A 20790-nucleotide genomic window follows, 5' to 3' on the forward strand; every position below is an offset into this window, starting at 1 on the left:
AATTCAAAATGCTTCAGGGGTTGTTTTTCACAATAAAACTATCCTCTACATATTTATTTATTTTGATCTAATCAAATGTTATTTTAATTAAATGTATGTATGTATGTATGTATGTATGTATGTATGTATGTATGTATGTATGTATGTATGTATCTATCTATCTATCTATCTATCTATCTATCTATCTATCTATCTATCTATCTATCTATCTATCTATCTATCTATCTATCTATCTATCTATCTATCTATCAGGAAATAACATCCTCTACATATTTATTTAGTTTTATTTTGTTGAATTGTATTTGTTGTATTGTATCTTAAACACATAATTTAAAATAAATAAATATATATATTACAATCAATTACATTGTATATTATATAATGTATATTATATTGATTTACTGTATGAAAGGTCACAGGAGATTTTCAACCTTCATTTCTGAACGAGCAATGATGAAGGCAACACATACATAGACAAAATATTTGTTTAAATTTTTAATGCAAATAAAAGAGTTTTTGTAATGTGCAGATATGCACATTTCTTGACTTCTGGAGTCTTTTTGGCAGCTCCAAGGTCTTGTGGCGTGGTGGCTGTGCCTTTATTTGCATCCTTGACTGCATGAGATGGACGCAATCAGCCTGGAGAGGAAATCCCAGGCTCTCTTTACTGTTTTCTTGCAGGTTTTTACTTCCACAAGATACGCAGGTGTCCCTTCTTTGCAGAACATGGCTTCTCTCTCTGCAGCAGAGGCCTTCTTGGCGGTCCCAGCAGCCGTGGCGCTGACCCTGGCGTTTCCTGACAAAACATCTCGCTCGTATGCTCCGTCTTTTCTTTCTTCGTCAGCAGCAGAATATGGCTTCACTTTGATGATGCTCCATCCTTTACACCCTTCGTGTTTCGGAGCTTTTCCTGTGGCGTCTGACTCCGAACCCTTCCGCTGGCACCTATTCCCTCCTCTGTTTCCTAGGGTTGGATCAGATGCAATACAGGAAGTTGTTTTAGTGTTTAAGGCTAAGTTTTTTTTTGTTTGTTTTTTTAAGGATTCAGGTGCTAAGGTGTTGGTGTCTTACCAAGAGGTGTATATTTACTCTTGCCTGCAGGTTTGTCAGCTGTTTCCACTGATTCTTGGTGAGCAGCAAATGGGGGCCTGGCTTTGATGAAGGTCCTCCCTATCTGCTCCTTATCTGAAAAAGAGGGTTTAGTCATCTTTCATTAGGTGGCTTCAGTGTTTCAGGCAAAGGTTTTAGGAGCTAAGGTGTTATTGTGAGCTTCAACTGAGGGTTCATCTTTACCCTCCCCGGCTGCAGCGTCAGATTGGTCCGAACCATCTTGGCACGCTGCGCAGAGACTCATTTTGAATAAGGTCCTCCTTATCCACTCTTTATCTGAAAAAGAGGGTTTGTTTTCTTTGAATGAGGTGGGTTTAATGTTTGGTGCTGAGTTTTACACCCCAGTTTTAAGAACAGAGGTAGTCCTGGTGGATAACCTTTAGGTCTCACCTGCAACTCTGTTGGCTCCTCCTCTGGTTTCTCCGTCCTGTTTTGCATGGAGCATTTTTCTTCTAACAGCTTCGCTCGGAGTGTCACAACGCTCCGCTGCAAACGCTCGAAGTTGACAGCCTGTCGCCATTTTCCAAGCTGATGGTACGTTCGGGCTGTATCTCTCATCTGAGAGATGTTTCATAGTGATGAAACAATGAGCGAGAGCCTCTGTGGGGGTGATCCTGACATTTGAATCCACCAAAAGCATCCGTTTTAGCAGGCTAATAAATCCTAGGGAGTTTTCAGGCTCTGCTGGATCCTTAGGCCTTGGCCGGGTTATGAGCAGGTCGTCCAGGCTGCGCAGACCCTTGTAAACGGTGCTTTTATGCTGCGTGGCGGACCCTGTTGCATTTGTGTATTCAGCTGGAGTGTTCAGCCTGAACATACGGTCAGAGGAGCCGGCGAGTTTGGTGAAGAAGTGTTTCACATCCTTGGCTTTTTTCAGCACATCGTCTCGGGGCTGACCGTGAATCTGGACGATGGCCCTAATGACCTCATATTCACAGTGTGTCGGGTAGAGGTTGTAGCCAAGGTACATGTAGGCCAAACAGCAGCCCAGAGCCCACATGTCCACACTTTCATCCATTGGCAGGCCCAGGATGACTTCAGGGGCTCTGTAGCCGATGGCCTGAATGGTGCCGGCAAACCATAATTTGGACACTTTTACAGCCAACCCGAAGTCAATCAGCTTCACCTTGAACGGCTGCGATTCATGATTGACTAACATGATGTTGTCCGGCTTAATGTCGGCGTGAACCAGACCAGCGCGCTTCAAGGCGTTCAAAGCCACGAGCAGCTGCTGAGCGACGACCCTGATTTCAGACAGGTGGAGCGGCGCGAAATTCCTGCGGCTCATGAAGTCATAGATGCTCACATCCAGCATTTCAAAGGCCAAAACGAAGTGGCCTTTATATTTAAAGTTTTCGATGAACTTCAGCAGGTTGTTCTTCTCGGGGTCGAGCTTTTGGATTTTCTTCAGCATCCTTGCCTCTTTCTTGCCCTGTCGGAAACGATCTTTGCGCACGATCTTCACCGCCACAGCCTCGTTGGTGTCCAGCTTGGTGCACTTGACCACTTTGCCATAGGAGCCCTCGCCCAGGAACCCTTCAGTGTGGTACCTCGCCAGCTTACCTGGAAGAACCACATATTTATCAAGCTTGAGTTTGACTTTGATCTCTTCCTTCATGTTCGTTGAATCCGCCGTTTCTAAAGGTTGAACATCACCAGCAAAATGCTGTTGTCAACTCAGCTCCTCTCTGCAACAAGCGCTGAACAGAAAGTGGAATTTCGTTTTGTCATAGGAAGCGCCGTGGAACGATGATGACGAGCTGTTCCACAGCGGCGCACGCAGGAAGTCAAGTCAAAACAAGTTTATTGAAGAGCGTGAGCGAGGACGCAGGCGTAAAATGTTAGGACGTCAAGCAACTTTTCGCTGAAAGTTCAATAAAGAAAAAAAAAAAAAACACATGCCCCGCGCGGTGTTTGTTTTAATTGTTCGGGACGGAGTTCAATTAGAGCCGTGAAATGGGCGAGCATTACATGTCTAGCAATTAACAGTTGTTGTTTTTGTTTTTAAATCTGAATTACTGAATAAAAAAACACTTCTTTCCTAAATGTTGCGCATCTGTCAGAAACAGGTCGGTTCATTCAATTTTTATCATTGCTTGTTTATCTCCCTAAAATGCTGTCCCTATTGTTATTAATATGCCGTTCATATTTAATCTTTTTTGCAAATTGGCATACAACCATTGCACTGTGTATAGCTAAATAAACAATTTAGCAATTGTTTCATCATTATTATTATTATTGATAGGCTACTATATCAAATTAATCATGAGTTTGATATGGGGCGGTCTGGCTTTTGGCACAGAGAATACGTTAAAATATTGCTTAACAACATTTTGAAATTGTGCAGAATTTCTGAATCATGCGGGAATCTTCCTGTTTCTAAAGAAATAAAATGCCTACAAAGGCACACAAGAGTAAAATAGTGTGAAAACGTTTGAAAACAATAATGATGCTTGCGTGTCATCTGTTGATGGCACTCGTGCTGCTATAATCTGCTATCACTGTTTTCTTATTTACATTTTTTATGAAAAAAGAATAGCACCACTATTACGACTGCTCCCAACAAAAAAAAAAAAAAAAAAGAAAAAAAAGAATTTTGCTCAGAAAGTAAACTAAAATCCACACGGTGGCAGTATAGCATTGAACACAGGACTGGGCCAACCTGTTAAATCACGTTTTAATTTATTTTAAATACGTTTAATTTTGTAGACATCTATTTTATTTTGTAGCACAAATCTTAATCTGGCAAAGCAGCCGTTTAAACTAAAATTAAATATTCTCCACCGGATTTAACACAAAACCTGTCAAAGAACCGGCTGTGCTGCGGTGTCTGTGGTCCACAGTAGGGGGCAGCACTGAGCTCCAGCAGCCGCGACGTGAAGGATCCGCAGAAGGAAGATGGGGGGAGGAAATGGAGAAAGAGGAGTGCTTGTATTTTAAAGGGTGTGTTCCTCAGTGGGGTTTATAAAAGTGTTGCGGGAAGCGTCGTGGTGTTCGGTGCTTTATGCCGGGAGTCAGCGCAGGGTGACCGGGAGCGCATTTTCCAGGTACGTGGATCAAGCAGAACTTCATCGTGACTGCAGAAAAATGAAGTTTGGCTCTGTTGCGGACAGTGTACGTGTCAACAAAGCATTTCAGATCGCGTAAGACCGTCGTGGCAGTATTATTATTTTTTTAAAATCAAACAATCGTGATTTAGATCGTGGTTATAATAAACCTGCTGGTTGGATCGGAGGCGTCTCTGCTTCGACGTGCACACTGACAGGGACACGTCTCTCCGCCCTGCGTCTGTTTGTTTACGTTCACCAGCGCCGCAGCCTGCTCATTCTCACGTAAATAGTCAAGATTTCATTGCGATCGTTCAGTGTTTGCAATTAAATCTTAAACTTAGAATCTGTCTATGTGATTGAATTGGAGTGGTTGAATCTGAATCCGTTTCTGGACCTAAAAAGCATCACTTTTTTTCTTGTCTTTAGGGCCGAGAGATGTGGTTTTGTTGTAAGCTGTACCTTTTAAAATGAACTGGCTAATTTTAATGTAGCTCATTGTGACCCACAGATGTATAGGTGAACCTTAAATGTGGGATAAATTGTGGAGGTTTTGGAAAAATCCATTATTATCCTTCATCTGGAGATCGTTTAATGCTGGAAACAAAGCGCAGGGCTTAGGTCATTCTCATGTATAAGGCTCAGTTAAAGTAAATGCAAACAAAAACATCTTGAATATTCAGATCAGCTATAGATAGCTTTTAATTTTCTTCCTTTCCAATAATTTGATTTTAAATATGTGACTAAACATGTGTTTAATGAATGAGCTGCATTGTTGAATTTGTCACAATAACGCACAGGTGCATATCTGCAAATTAGGATATCAGGGAAAATATAATGTCCACAATTTAACTTAAAACTAAAAATAAATTGCATATTTAACTGTGGGAAGTTTTCATGCTCTGCATTTTTTTTGAGAACCATGTCATCTGCTGGTGTCGATTTCTTGTGTTTCTTATTTTTCTTTTTTTTATTGAGTCCAAAATCAGCAAGATGATTTTGAACATTTGGAGCACGTCATGTGGTTCTCTCTGCTATATGAAGATGCTTCTTTCTTTTCCCAGCAGAACTTGGCTCCTACTCACACTGCCAGAAGTACCAAAATCTGCTTTAATGATGACAGCCAAAAAAGCTGACCTGACTCAGCAGCGAATTTATCCAGTAGCCTACTCCTAAATCATCTTAGATGGGCTGGTTCTGTTTCCTCAGGTGTGTCGAGATGCAGCGCAGCAGCAACAACAGCGGCTTGGCTCAGCAGCTGGGTCAAAGATGGCTGGCCTTGTTGAACCGCCTTCAAGAGGATCCCAAGGTAAGCCTAAACTTCCCATCTACATCGGACGGGGGCCACCTCGTTCGTCCATGATGTGTTCTGTATCTGTTTGGCAAATTGGAGCTTCCATGTGTGTTGTGTCCTCTCCAACAGCTCGCACAAGTGATGAGTACGAGGATCGGGCAGTACCTCCGCAGCCGGCCCTTCCTGGCCCTCGCCCTGCTGATGTTCAGCGCCATGGCGGCGCTGCCCGTTGGGCTCTTCCTTTTGTTTGCCCTCGTTACTATAGTTATGGCAGTTGTGGGATTTGTTTTCTTTGAGGGTACGTTACAAAAGTCAAACTGTGTTTCTGCATTGTAATTTAATTTCCTCTGCTTTATGCTGATTGTGATTTCTCTTGTTCAGTGTTCATGCTGTTTGTCGGAGGAATCACTCTGCTGTCTGTTCTCTCCGGCATCGCCCTCTTCTCTCTGCTGGTCTCGGTCATCGTTACCGGTGTGTTTGTCACCATCCCCAACCTGCTGAAGCGCTATTACCCTAATGTGGGAAAGGTAAGGACTACAGCCTGAATTACTATGTCTCTTCGACCACAACCTTTTCTTTATTTATTTTTTGGGAATGTGAAGAAAGCCATTGCTGAAAGAAAGCTGTGTAGTCGTGTTTGCACATCAGAACTGCCTTAATCCTTCATGGCTTAGCTTCGACAAGGTACCGGAAACATTCCTTAGAGAGTTTGGTCCATATTGACATGATGGCACCACGCAGATTTGTCAGCATCCATGATCTCGTTCCACCACATCCCAAAGATGCTCTATTGGATTGAGATCTGGTGACTGTGGAGGCCATTTGAGTACAGTGAACTCATTGTCATGTTCAAGGAGCCAGTCTGAGATGATTAGTGCATTATGCCATGCTATCCTGCTGGAAGTAGCCATCAGAAGATGGTTGCACTGTGGTCATAATGGGATGGACATTGTCAGCAATTTCTGAAATACTCAGACCAGACCGTCTGGCACCAACAACCATGCCACGTTCAAAGTCCCTTAAATCACCTTTATTACCCATTCTGATGCTCGGTTTGAACTGCATCAGATTATCTTGACCATGTCTACATGCCTAAATGCATTCGGTCGCTGCTGTGTGATTGGCTGATTAGAAATGTGCGTTAACGAGCAGTTAGAAAAACATTTAAACTGCAGTTGAGGTTCACTTTGCCCCCCACCACCCCCCCCCCCACCCTAGATATACAGCCAGATCTACAAGGAAATCATTTAAATCCAAACATATTCATGCGTGCCGCTGAGACTGCAGTGAAAGGCAGTTCCACCGACTTGGGGGGGGGGGGGGGGTGGCAGAATACAAATGCATGCAAACATTTTCACATATTTATTTATTAAAGGATTTTGGAAACCGTCTTCTTCTCCTTCCACTTTTCCAATTTATGTTGGTCACAAAAAAGGCTGATAATATACAATTAAGTGTGTGGTTATGTTGTGATGAGATGTAAAACGTTCCCTGAACGGTTTCCTTTCGTAGCGCTCACTAATAACGCACATTTGAATGTTGTTTGATCCTTTTCTCCTTTTGAAGCAGAGGAAGGAGAGTGAGGAAGAAACTCCAGAAGTGAAGCAAAAGAAGTAAAATGTCGCTCCTGGTCTCTCTGGTTGGAGTTTTAAAGCCGCTTTTCTGGTCAGACTCTGAGGATCTGAGCTGCTAAGCACAAAAAACGCTGCCAAGGTCACTTCTTCCTGAACACCAAGTGTCCTTGATGTTTTAATGAGAGGAGGGTGAAGTTTTATCTGTTTACTGTGCAATATGTGTGAGGTTTTTTTGTTATACTCCTCACGTCTCTCACTTGGCGCTTAACCAAATGATCTCGGTTACGCAGGTCAAACGTTCATCCTGTTACAGGATAGAGATGCAGCTACAGCAAACCATTTTCTGCAAATCTATTTTAGGTACATTTTTAGCTACGAAAAGTATGTATATGTATAATATTTATATAGTCTGTGAAATAATGACATATAAACACACAGTAAATGGTTGTTAATTCCCTAGTTCTCTTTTCTACTTGTGTTTTTGTCTTTTTTTAAAAGGCTACAAAGACGTGTTTAATGGTAGTTTTAATCTTTTCTAGAATGCTAATTTTCCGTTTCCATACAAGTGATCCTAGGTGCAAAAACACTGGAACTTAGAGAGCTGAGGGTGTATTGTGTAACTAGTAAGAGCATTAATGTGATGTTTTCTGGCCTGGAGGAGAAGAGATGGTAACAGACGTAATCTGATTCATGTGCCGTCCCCTTTTGCCATCACTTCATCTCTGCATTTTTTATTTTTTTTTGCCTTTCGTTGAGATTTAGCACTTTCTTTTGAATGTGTTATTTTAGTGCTTCAGGGAGAAAATCCAAAACACTCAAAACTGATTAAAGAGGTTATTTTTCTTACTGTATAATTTCTACTTCAAGGGTGACCTATCTGCCAAAACTTTAACTGCTTAACTTTGTTTGGAGGCCGTCCTGAAACCATGCAGATTACGTGTTTGGTGTCCATGATGGATAAAAGCCAAGGTTTTCTAGCAGAGCATTTTTTTTTATATTTTACCTGAAGGTTATTATTTATATATTATCCTGTAAGTGTCAGCGGTTGAATCATGTGACTGAAGATTTGAAAAATGACACATTTTGTAAATGTTACATAATTTCAATCTGTATTAACACTCATTTTAAATTCTGTGTTCTTCATCCAGATTATTTTTGTAATGGACTTCAAACTAAACTGGTTTTGTGCATGTTTGTTTGCTAATACACTTACTGTCACGTTTTTGAAGTACAGTTTTGTACATTTGTAATATCAATGGCTAAATAAATTCTGAACAGAAATAATGTGTCTTTGGCTTCCTTTCTTCCATTAAGTCTTCCGCATATCGAATAATAAATGGGTTTGGTTTTTAAAAAAGGCAGGCATTTACAGTGCTTTGCCGCTCATGCCCCTTTAACTTTTTTACATTTGAACCAGAAACTTCAATCATTATGAGGTCATTTTTTGTTTCTGTGTGTGTATTTTTGTGAAGTGGAAGGCAAAAGGGTACCTTTTTACAAATTAAAAACTTGAATAGTTTTGGCCCATTTTTCACCCAATTAGCATAAAAAGGCCGTGTGTGTTTCTTTATAAATTTAGCTGTTCGTTTATAAATCAGTGAATAAAAACATTGTGAAGACAAGAAACACAGTAGACAGGTCAGGGATAAAGTTATAAAGATGCTTTAAATAGATTTGAGTTATAAAACAATAGTCCAAGTTTGAGCGTATACCACAGAGTACGACACACGTAAAGATGCCTTGACCTGGCCTAAACTGACAGCCCTGAAAAGGGCTGCATTAGTAGAAGAGGTCATGGTAACGCTTGAGGAACTGGAGAGATTAGTTGAAAAAGAAGTCCTGCTTGCAGTTTGCCACACAACCCACAATGGACCGAGCCAATGTGCGGAAAACATTAATTTTATGAAACCGAGATGTAAACTGTTTTTGCCTACATGCTGATCACTGGTGGGGCTGGTAAAGATAATCCCCAAAATATGCTTCAAAAAGAAAAGTCATGAATAATGATGAATTCATTCCACAATTTTCAGAGTTTTGAAAAAAACTTATCATTTTTCCTTCCCAATTATGCACTACTTTGTTTTAGTGTATCTCTTGAAATACAAGTGAAATACAGTGGTTTGTGGTTTTAATGCAAAAAATCTCAAAGGGTTCAACATTCATTGCAAGGCAGTGTCAGTGGATTTGAGGAGTGAATGTTCAAAATGCTGCGATTCAATTCAATTCAATTTTATTTATATAGCGCCAAATCATGAAACATGTCATCTCAAGGCACTTTACAAAGTCAAGGTCAATCATATCACACAGATTGGGTCAGATTATACAGATTGGTCAAAAATGTCCTATATAAGGAAAGTTGATTGCATCAAAGTCCCGACAAGCAGCATTCACTCCTGGAGAAGCGTAGAGCTACAGGAAGAGTCGTCTGCGATAGACTGGTGACCTGTCCAGGGTGTACCCCGCCTCTCGCCCATTGACAGCTGGAGATAGGCAGCAGCACCCCTTGCGACCCCAACAGGGATAGACGTGTTAGAAAATGGATGGATGGATGGATGTTCAAAATGTTAATTGCTGGTTTGATGTTAAATCCTGTGTATTCTTCAACGTTTTTGTCCTTTTTATGGTCTTCTTTGTCCAGGAGTAGTGTGTAATATTGTATAGGAAATGCTAAATGCTCTTAACACCTACCTAATTTGTTGAAACAGGGAAAATCTGCTTCAAATATACAAATTCAACATTAAGTATGTATATCAGACAACTGTATGGTAAAGAAGTAGAGACCAGAGTTCAATGGTAAAGTTAAAACACAAACATTTGGATGAAAGTCATTGAAATCAATGCATAACCAAAGTATTAGTGATTTTCTAGCCTTTCCAGCTACCGACCTCTGGGATTTCCTCCCTCAGTTTCTGAAAAGCATCCTCTCTTCTGTTAAGGTCTGCTGACTGACCCAGACATTTAAGAACATTCCTCCTCTTTGTGTTGAGAGCTTTGGTTTTGCGTCATTTCACCGACTGTAGTGTAGAGGATAGTGATACGGACAGTCCTGCCGGAGCCAATGTCCGTGTCATTATAAATGCTTTGGTTCCCCTTAATGTTTTTCTCTTTCTCTGAATGAGCCCTTGCATGAATTTGTTGCACCTAGTTTGAAATTTTCCACACACATATTAAACCCAAACAAATCACGCATGTGTTTCAAGTTCGAGGCAAAAGATAAACCCTGATCAAGATCTGACTTTGGCTTGTATTCTGCTGTATGTACATTTCCTTGAAAATGTATCAAATCTGTCTGAACAGTTTCCACATTTTGTTACACAACCACAAACGTCAATGCGTTTTATTGGGACCTCAAGTTATTGACCAACACAAAGTAGTGCATAGCTATGAAGTTTTTCTTTAATGAATATAAATCTTTAACGCCTGATGTGCATTTGTTTTAAGCTCCTGGGTAAATGCTTTGTAAAAGCCTCTTTTGTTGCAATTACAGCTGCAATTGTTGGTTTAAAGGTGCATCTTCATAATATAGAGTATTATTGAACGGTTGATTATTTTATCAGCAGTTCAGTTCACTAAATTAAACCCAAATATAAATTAAAGGCACACAGACATTTTCAAGCCTTTATCTCTGTTATAATTTTAAGCTTACAGTTAATGAATAAATAAATATTTTAGATTAGACCTAGAAAAAAACATTTTAATGCAGAAATGTAAGCTTAACACTTAAAGATTATTTCAAAAACGTTCTTTTAACCTGACAACCTAGGCTCATATTCTTATTTATTGGGATGTCCCTGTATGTTTAAGTAAGTAAAATTGTATTTATATAGCTCCTTTTAGCAAATAGATCTCAGATGTTTGAAAAGAGCAATACAGTTCTATGTCATCTGCATACAGGTGGCGTTTCACATTTCTATGTTTTACGATGTCCCCTGAAAAATATAAAAAGAATAAAAAAGAAAATTGGGCCCAGAACTGAACCTTGAGGAACCTTGACAGTGGGGCACTATCTAAGTAAACCAGAATTATTAACAAAGCAATTTGGAGATGGATCTGTAGCTGTTAGGAAGAGGCGAATGCAGAGGTGGCTTTTTTTTTTTTTTAAGTTTTTAAATAAAAAAAAAGGTGCAGAGCAACGGGAAGAAGAGTTTATTAATTTTACGTCAATCGGCTGAAAGGGGACAATGTCTCAGAAGTGAGAGGAGGACAAACCAGACAGTGAGACGACACGGAAGAGAAACAGGTTCTGAATCTGGCGACTTTGTCTATGAAATTTTAAAAGATTACAATCTGCATTTGTAAAAGGATTTGTAGGAGGAAGGGAGGGCGAAACAATGTTCTTGATTGTGCCAAACAGGATTTTAGGGTTTTTTCCTTATAATTGGATAAGATTAGCAAAATAATTGGTTCTGGCATTCTTAAGCAAGTCCTTTGTCTATGAAGCTCAACTTTAGTGCTTTTCCACTGTCATTCAACCTTAAAGGCAAACTTTGAGTTAAAGCTGCTATTTTGTCCAAGATGTTATGACAGTGTATAAAGACTGAAAAAAGTGAGTCCACGTTCTTCACACTGAAATCTAAAGAGGTAGAATGAAAAAGGAGGATTATAATCTCTTATGACCTGGTTCAGTAGTGTGTGTGGGGGAGGGGAGATGAATCAATATTAACAGTCACATTAAAATATATACAGCTATGATCACTTATATATAATATATCCTCCATGAGGGTAGGGCCGTTGTCCTGCTGGAAGTCTTGCGGGTTTTCTTCAATGATTGTTCTGTATTTATGCCCATTTATCCTCCCATCAACTGCATTCAGCCTCTGTCCCCACAGGCTCTCACAACACAATGATGTGCCACCATTGTCTCTGTAGAAATGCTGTGTATCTATGAAGTTGAATGCTAGTTTTCTGCCAAATACGTTCAATCTAGGTGGGATGCAACAGTGGGATGCACCACTGCAAGGCAACAGTGCTACCAGCTGCATGTGGTGCAGCTGGTAGCACTGTTGCCTTGCAGTGGTACAGTCCTGGGTTTGAATCCCGGCCTGAGTTCTTTCTGCATATTCTTCCTCCCATAGTACAAAAACATGACTGCTAATCGGTTACTCTAAACTGGTCTTAGGTAACAGTGTCTCTGCTTTGGTAGGTTCAAAGTTGTGCAATAAGTTTTTCACTTGCAGGTGACAGATTTAACTTTATTGGGCATGCCATCTAATAACCTAATTATGTTTCCAACTTTTACAACCATTTATTCCTGTCCTATCTCTTTATATTCACGAGGTTGTCTTTTAACTAATGTTCTAAACCTCTAAAAGCTTCATAGAAGAGCTGGATTTCTACTGAGATTAAATCATACATAAGGAGCCCATTTACAAACTGGTTGCACTAAATTTAAGTTGTTGGTATTAAAGAACGACAAATACAAATGCATGTAGACTTATTTGTGTGTGTGTGGGGGGGGGGGGGGGGGGGGGGGGGGGGACGGCTTTTCCTCAAAATTGTGTCTTACCTTTTGTTGATCTAACATCAAGTGCTAATAAAATACCTCAAATTCTGTGGATGTGATATGAAAAAAAATATTGCTTTACAAAAAAAGACATTTATTTCCTGTTTGGAGTATTTCAATAATCAGACCAAACCACTGAAGTTTGATTATAATAAAATCTTTAATGGAGGTGATATCATGCAAAAAGAGAAAAATAATTTGACAAAACTTGGAAGAAAAAAAAAATACGCATATTAATGCCTATTAAGATAAAGTTGACGAGGCCTTTTGATTAAACAGAAATGCACTCATTGAACACCATCACACCTGTTCGATTAGAGAGCGACAAAAAAGGGCAGAATAACTGTGCTCAAAAGCTCCTTTGAAACACAAAAAACAGCTACAGATACAAAAATTAGCCAACATGCCAGAGAAGCTAAGAAACATGGCAAACATTTCCTTCCTCCTACCTTTTTACCCATGTCAGGATGGGGGAAAAAAACTGGCGGGTAACCACTGGAAGGTGTTCATGAGTTTGTTACTGGAGTGCAACGACAGCTAAAACCAGGCCTGAGCTCCATCGGCTGCAAAAACGGGACTATGCTTTGTTTTTTTAGGGTTTCGTAAGCAGGAAATGCCAGTAAACACATCTTAAATGGAATCTTAAACAAAACAAGCACCATTTGAAAATACTGATGTGCCAAAATGATTGCCGGCACTTAGATCATCCAATCTATACATTTTATAGTCAAAATCCCTCTACGAGTTCCCCTTAAAAAGCTGTGATTTTTTTTTTTTTTATATACGAGACCTGTTAAAACATTTAGGGTTTTTTTCTTAATAAAGCAAGACATGTACAAAATAATTATCTTCTAATGTTGGCCTCTGAATGTTTTTTTTTCTCAAAGCATATATGCCTATAATCAGCTACACAAATAATCCAAAGATTTGCAGATAAATGAAAAAAAAATATATGGTGAGAAAAATGGACATAATCCTCATCAGGCACTCTGATATCTTATGCTTTATCTCACTCTTTAATTAGACTGTACAATTTGTGCATTTTCTTACCAGGTTAAAGTCAAACAAGGTACTCGGACTCTACCTTTTGTGTGATGTTATATAAAAACAAAAAAAAAAAAGAAAGAAAACAAGGGCATACACCTCACATGTAAAAAAAGAAGAAGAAAAAAATGTATCCTATTTTGAACAGCAATGAAAAGAAGTTTAAGGCAAGATGCTGAACACAGAAATCCAAAAGTTGATGATCTTTGTTCAGCGCCGGTGTTTTGTTGGCATTTACCAGTTCCATGAGCAATCATCAAAACGACTAGTGTTTTTATTCCCCCAATAGTTGGCTGTTTCAGGCATCCGTCACTGTCGCTCATGAGACTCCACAACGTCAACTCTGCTACCCCCTCCCCACCGAGTCTGCTGGGAGCTGCTGTCTCCTCCAGTCGCCCTTTACGCCGGCAGGCTCAGCTTCTTACCTTTCAACACTGCAGGGAGAGAAACAAAGACGCACAGCGCTTAGAAACCATAACTCCACCTCTATTAGATTTAGGAGTCTGTTAGTTGATTTCAAACCACAAACTGAAGCAAAGAGCTGAACCAAAAAAGTCACATAATAGAAAATTCAACTTAAAAGCACAAAAATTGGTTGGTTGTCAGATTAACCAATGCCTGAAAATGGCTGACAGTGTGGGTTAACTCTCTTAAGGCACTTCGGGCCTTTATGGATGAATCTTATTGAAATTATTTACATGACACGGATGCAGCTTTTAAGCATAGTTTGCCAATTTCCAATGCAATCGAGGTTATTCCAGAAGCTTTACCCTTTCCAGAACCAAGAGGCGTGTTCAGCATCATCATCCTGTTGGAAAACCTGATTGTGTCCAGATTTTAACCATCAACTTGATGAATTTTCAGGTATCCCTCCTGTCATTAGCCCTCCTACTTTGTACAACGCAATATTTACCCTGGGGGCTAAACAGAAATATGCAAGATCCACAGCCTGCGGTTCTTACATATTTCTCATAAAAAAAAAAGAGAAATATGGTAATTTTACAGAGAATGGTGAACATCTGAGAACTAAACATACCACTAATCCAGTTCCATTATCTGAATATTTAACAAGTCTTGAAATAACACTATGTGATACCTCCATCAGCCCTACATTTAAATCTCCTAATATTTATTACATCTGGACTAAATGCAGATTCTGTAAAAGCAGAAAGCGAGGTGCAAACTCTTTATTCCATTTGTAAATCTTCAGAAAATGATACGCTGACAGTTAAACCACAACCAGAGGTCCAGCCTAAAACCCAAGGGTTTAGACCAGGGGTCTCAGTCTGCAGTCCTCAAGGGCCGACGTACTGCCATTTTTAGAGGAGTTACCGCTTTACCTTCCCTGAATCAGATAATTAGAACTTTGCAGAACGTGCTTGCATGTCCGGAAGGCAGTTCAGCCGTTCCACTGGTGTGTTTGACCGGGGATGCATCTAAAAATTACGAGACACCAAAGTTTGAAACCCCTGTTCCAGAGGCCAAAACTGTGGGTCATATGTCTAAATAAAAAAAGAAAAAAAGTTTGTAGTGACAGCCCAGGAATAAAGAAAGTTACCTTTATATAAATTAAAGCCTTAGTTTTTTCAGAAATTAAGACTTTTTGTCTTTTAGATTGTAACATAAGGAATATATTCTGGGAGCTGAACAGGAACCTCAGCCTCAAGCTACTGCCACCATGCTTGATTGTCTGTACAGTTTTTCACCTTCAGCTCCTCCAAGCATTCTTCTCATCAATGTGACCAAAGAGCTCAATCTTCATCTAAAGCCTTTATTTAAAAAGGCATTCAGCTTGTCCCTGAGGTAAGTTTCAAATGTTAGTCAAGCTTGAAGCAGGGGCTGCTTTCTTGGTCAGCTACCTCTCAGTCATGTTGATGTAAAGCAGGCCTCAATGTGGGCAGTGAAGGCAGCGCTGCGGCAGCTTCCACTTATAGATTTGAGCCTGTGTAGCTCCTAAGTTGTTCCTTAACATCCCAACCAATCATCAGGGATGTTTTCCTCAAAAAATCTGCAAGAATTTTAAACTTTCATGTTTATCATGATCATAATAAGGGCATGGAAACTTTTCTCTGGCACTCTAGACGAATGGGAAAACAAAAGTGAAGATAAACATTTTTGAGACCATACAGAGTCTTTAAGTCCTAGCTGTGCTACCCAGTAGAAAGTTTTTTTTTTTTGGTTTTTTTAACGGTATCTCTTCCTCGAAAAGGTTTTGAACTGTCCACGGGCAAATTCTTTTAAATACAACTCAAACGCATGAAGAGAAACTCACAGGGCATACAAGTGTTTTAGCACAACAGGTCCTCTGTGAGGAACTGGGACTATTTATCCTCTGATTTATTGCAGAATGACGGGGCCGTAATCGCCAATGTGACTCGACAGAGGCTAGCTTTGGAAAATAATTGCCCCTTTTAGGAATTTTTTGATTACCGAATCCTCCGATCAGCTAAGGCTGAACTTTACAGGGAGGTTTTTCAGGGAACAAGCACAGAAGATTACCCCTCTCCCTCGTAAATGTTATTCAATGAAGAGAGATTTCAGAGACCATCTAGCTGACGACAGGCAACAGATTACATCAACTAATGATATTGTAAGCATTACTATTAATTCCCTCATAAACAATTATTTTGACAGGACAGCCACTGTATTTTTTTAAACAATTAGGTAAAACGTAAGAACATGACCCACCTTTGGTAACATAAAGGTAGAAGAAGTCACAGTAGAGGACAGTCTGCACCACGCCTGCCACAATGGCGATCATGTCGAAGAAGCCCTCGAAGTAGTAACGCCAGATCCAGTTGAAGAGGTAGAGGGCCCGGTACAGGCCCAAGCAGAACAGGTAGTGAGTGGTGATGGTCTCGGCCTCTCCGGTCTTGCTGATCATGAAGAGCTGAGGCAGGATCGCCACAGACTCCAGGTAGATGGAGAACGTCCAAAGGATCTGGAGATGGAGATCTCAGTTAAAACCAATCAAACACGCAATTTCCTGTTGACAAACCAAATACTGACCTATTCTACTGTTAATCCACCTGATCATTAAATAAAAACCCTTTATTTCAGAGTCCTATGCACTCTAAGCCCTACCTGTGGAAAATAAAAACAGCCCACACCATCACAGATCCTCTGCCGTGCCTGAACATGAGGTTCTTTTCCACAAACTCAAAAAGTCGTCATTATGAACCGCTACCTAGAACTTAAATAAACCCTTCTGTGCTCCCCACACCAGCTTAAACGAACCTCGAGGGGAGAGAAATCATGGTTGATGAGAACAGCGAGACCCCCGACGGGAACGACCAGGAACTCCACCCTGAAGCTGTCATGGTTTCCGTCGTAGGTGGCCCTGAACTTCATGTAGATCAGGTAGACGGTGGCGTACGAACAGCCGATGTATATCACCTGGTGAGCAGCACAGGAGAGCCAGGTCAGTGACGGCGCACAGAGAAACACGGATACCCTTACGACGGCTCGACAGCCCCCTTACCTTCATGGACGTGTTGTACAGCGAGATGAAAGAGGTGAGCAGATCCAGGTAACGCGTGGTGAACACGAGGGCAAAGAGAATTTGGCTCTTCCCAGAGATCCCTTTGAACAGAGAAATGTCAGCAGAAGCAAAGTTTAAGCTCAGCGCTGGAACACAGTCTGGGTAAGTCATGAGTCGAGCCTTTCATGGTGGCACACTGACATCTGCTGGACATGACTCTAAATGATCCAAAAACAGCGTTTTTCAAGAGGCCAATCCTAAAAAAAAAAAACATGTTTTTGATCATATCAGAACCCAAACTATAGAAAGTGAGGTTAAAATATAATATGGCTCCAATCATCACATATACTCTTTCATTTAACCACAAATAAAAAAAAAGAAACCAATAAAAGGTGCTGCAGTTGTTCTCATCAGCCTGAGGACCGGATTGATGTTTTGGTTCCAGCTTGTGGATCTGACATTTTCCATATAATTTGGAAACAACCAGTTTGTTCCTGAAACGCCTTAAACTGGAGCGTTGACGGGTCTGTGTCCACGAGAAGGACCAGGGAGCTTTACAGTCAAGCTAGAACAACACAAACAACCAAAGCACAAAGTAACAGTAATAAACAATATCAATAAAAAACTTAAAACATAATGACTACCAAATCCTTGCTATATTGAAATCAGCGACCGTATGAAGATGAGTCTGTTTTAATCTTTCTAGAGTAACATCATGTTCTATTATAGCTACATGCTTGCAATTGATTTTTGTATTAATCACTTCAAAAGATGATTATTAATACAGATTGAATTTATGTGTGATATTGAGGGCAAAAGGCATAGCAGTAACAATTCCAAGAAACTTGTACCTAACAAACCATAACATGTAATGTCCTTTTATGTCAATATTATTAAACTGACTTCTAGATAAATCCACATTTCACTTCTGTTCCTCATCTGTCATTGCGATGCTTCTACATCTTTACCATCCTTTCTTTCTCAGGCAGCAGCATCATCTCTGTCAGGTCAATTCTGACCCGCGGAGTACAGCGGCTAACAAAGATCGCATATCAGACGGTCAAATGCAATATGAACAATTCACACTGACACTGTGATGACCAAATATTTATGCAGCCCTGGTAGTTTCTGTATGGCAATGCACGTAAATGCTGTAATGCAGCTCCAGATGCAACCATGAAGGCCCTTCCTAATGCTTCTCACACATCTCTCTGTCAGATACCCAGAGGTTTGATGGATAAACTTACATGAGCCTTTTAGAACCGCAGCATTGTAACAGACTATGGTTTGAATCTATAGCATTAGAAAGGGGAGCAACTCATTGCCAGTCAGCAACGATTGCTTCTACCTGCATACTTTGTGCATGGCAAGCAGGTAAAACAAAACAAAAACACATGTACCAACCTTGATCATTGCTGCTATCAGATGGAAGCTTCAGCTTCATTGTGGTATGGGCTCTTCTACAAAGCCATTTTTACTGCTATTAATTATACCTTTGAAACAGCACACTAAAATGCTCCTCATTCATTCTTTTAGAAATCAAAATTACATGAGCACAACATTCCAATTATAAACACCAATTAGTCAGCAGTATGAAAGTTAAGCCTGGTGTCATAAACAATACAAAGATAATTTATGTAGGATGGAAAAGTAGAAAACTGAGGCTTTTTTTAATGATATAACTTTACGGTAGTTTATTATCCACAATTTACTTTGAAACCTGGGAAAAGCTTCAGAAACAAAATATTTCTAGCTTTTTTTAAATTATTATTGAAAAGTGGATCTTGCTCAGACTAGTAAACTATATGCTCACAGATCATATCTTGAGTGCTTGAAAACATTTAGAGGACAATTTTGTTGAAGGGTTAGGAGGAAGAATATAAGTGAAAAGAAAGCAATACGGATGTTGTCTTTAATGCAAGGCCTTGGGTTGATATGAAGAGGCAAGGCAAATTTATTTGTATAGCACATTTCAGTACAAGGACAACACAAAGTCCTTTGCGTGATTAAAACATTGACTAATGTTTACATGCACATCAGCACGTTATTTTCCAGAAGAGACAGAGGATGCCAAACAGCCACGCCTCAGGAATCACCGTTTCTATAACTGGTATTTGTGTGGTTTGCATAGAAGTTATCTGCAGTGGCAAGACAATAAATATATATCAAAGTTATTAAAGAAAGGTTTCAAACAAGCACTCATAGGGCCTTAATCCTGTGTCCTCCACTTTCCTCCACTTTAACGTTCCCAAGTAATATTACAGTACTTTATCTCTCCATACTCTTTAACAAGTAAAAATCTAAGCGCCTATGAATAACATGTATTTTGTCTATAAAAGAATCTGTAAATCATGCATTGTTGCCAATCTCCTGGACTGTCCTGTGCCGTTAACTGCACTATCTGTACTCTCTGACGCCGTCTTCTTTAGATTACCGCTCTTAGATAATGTACCCACTTTTTTCTTATAAAGTAAATGCTGTTGTAAACTTTATAAAATCATGTTGTAAGTGATAATTGTATAATTACTGTGAGAAAAACCAAATCCCCTCCTGAGATTATTACAGTACATGTTGAACCCAACTTTTATGGTCAACATTTCTTTCCATTTAAGAACAAGTATGAGTACAAATGCTCTAAACTCATAGGTAAAAGTTGTATTTTTTTTAAATAAAAAAGCTCAAAGCATTGAATATTATATGGTAACACTTTTTTCAACGGAACTGCTACTAATAAACACAGGTTTAAATTTGTGTCTAGATCAAGAAACAGTCATAAATCATCTAAAAAGGTCCCAAAGGATCCACATTTGTTCCAATTTGTAGGAGTTTCGATTGGATTTTCGTTTAAGTGTCGATATAAAGTGGAGTTAAAAAAAAAAAAAAGTTTACAAAAAGTACTACAATAAAAAAAAAAAAGTAGGGTTTGGTTAAACTGGGAAGAAAAGAAAGCTTTGGCATGCTGCTAACTTCCCTAGCTTCTCCTGGAGCGCCACGTCAGAGAGCAGACCAAAAAAGTCGATCCCCAAACCTCAAAGCAGGATGTCTGGGGGTGTGGGGTGTAGAGCTGGCAAACCCACCCGGTGGGACTCCTGCACTTTGGATTTAAAACGTTCACACAACCTAATAAAAAACAGGAAATCTCTAAAACAACGCAGCACACATCTAACGGACTCCTGCTCCCAGCGACACAACCAGCAGCTGAAACCTCAGCAAAGACCATCGATGCTAAAGTTACACCATCACACGTCAACCCAAGCTACCGTGTCCGTCTTCAAAACGAACAGAAACCACACCATCAGGCCGACAGTAACGTACGGAGCAACAAACAGCAGGCTTTACCTGCGAACAGTTAGCTCTACTTTTAGCCATTAGCTTCAATGAATGACCAGCACCGTTAGCATTGTGAAGCTAGCTAGCAGAAGGGCTGCTGATCCACGACTCAAAGCACACATTTAGGGGAAGACGCAAATCATACACGTCACTAGCAACGGCACACTGTGGCAGGTGGCAATAGGAAAAACCCAAGCTCACCTGCACAAGACCTGGTTTTCCATATTTTTAGCAGCAGGATGATAATAGCAGCCAGATGAGAGAGGTCTCCTGTCAGCCTGAAGACGTTCATGGTTGCGCGGCGCGAATACAAGCAGACACAGCTGGGAAGCCGAGGAGGGCTTTTCACGGTTTAATCCGACACAAGTAGACTAAGGAAGGCTCTCCTGGCAACTTGGAGAGGGGAC

At 40.1% G+C, this 20790-nt stretch overlaps 3 protein-coding genes across 3 annotated transcripts; 1 reads left to right on the forward strand and 2 right to left on the reverse strand.

The window, feature by feature from the left end:
- Nucleotides 1-1108: 1108 nt before the first annotated feature.
- Nucleotides 1109-2924, reverse strand: LOC105930165 (homeodomain-interacting protein kinase 3-like). The gene is made up of 2 exons (XM_021319457.2): nucleotides 1501-2924; nucleotides 1109-1386 (listed from the first exon to the last, which is right to left on the reverse strand). The coding sequence occupies exons 1-2, from the start codon at nucleotides 2726-2728 to the stop codon at nucleotides 1232-1234; spliced, it is 1383 nt and encodes a 460-aa protein (XP_021175132.2). The 5' UTR covers nucleotides 2729-2924; the 3' UTR covers nucleotides 1109-1231.
- A 1126-nt stretch (nucleotides 2925-4050) lies between these two features.
- Nucleotides 4051-8309, forward strand: LOC105930152 (lipid droplet assembly factor 1; the record flags this gene model as incomplete). The annotated part of the gene is made up of 5 exons (XM_012868192.3): nucleotides 4051-4157; nucleotides 5367-5466; nucleotides 5581-5749; nucleotides 5833-5978; nucleotides 7018-8309. Coding segments are annotated over 5 exons (573 nt in total), but the record flags the coding sequence as incomplete, so codon positions are not given.
- A 4360-nt stretch (nucleotides 8310-12669) lies between these two features.
- LOC105930142 (ER lumen protein-retaining receptor 2) lies at nucleotides 12670-20771 on the reverse strand. The gene is made up of 5 exons (XM_012868182.3): nucleotides 20585-20771; nucleotides 17054-17154; nucleotides 16810-16968; nucleotides 16261-16513; nucleotides 12670-14006 (listed from the first exon to the last, which is right to left on the reverse strand). The coding sequence occupies exons 1-5, from the start codon at nucleotides 20673-20675 to the stop codon at nucleotides 13972-13974; spliced, it is 639 nt and encodes a 212-aa protein (XP_012723636.1). The 5' UTR covers nucleotides 20676-20771; the 3' UTR covers nucleotides 12670-13971.
- Nucleotides 20772-20790: the final 19 nt, after the last annotated feature.

The sequence above is a fragment of the Fundulus heteroclitus genome, chromosome 16, assembly GCF_011125445.2.
Source record: "Fundulus heteroclitus isolate FHET01 chromosome 16, MU-UCD_Fhet_4.1, whole genome shotgun sequence".
In the NCBI taxonomy this organism is placed as follows: Eukaryota; Metazoa; Chordata; class Actinopteri; order Cyprinodontiformes; family Fundulidae; genus Fundulus; species Fundulus heteroclitus.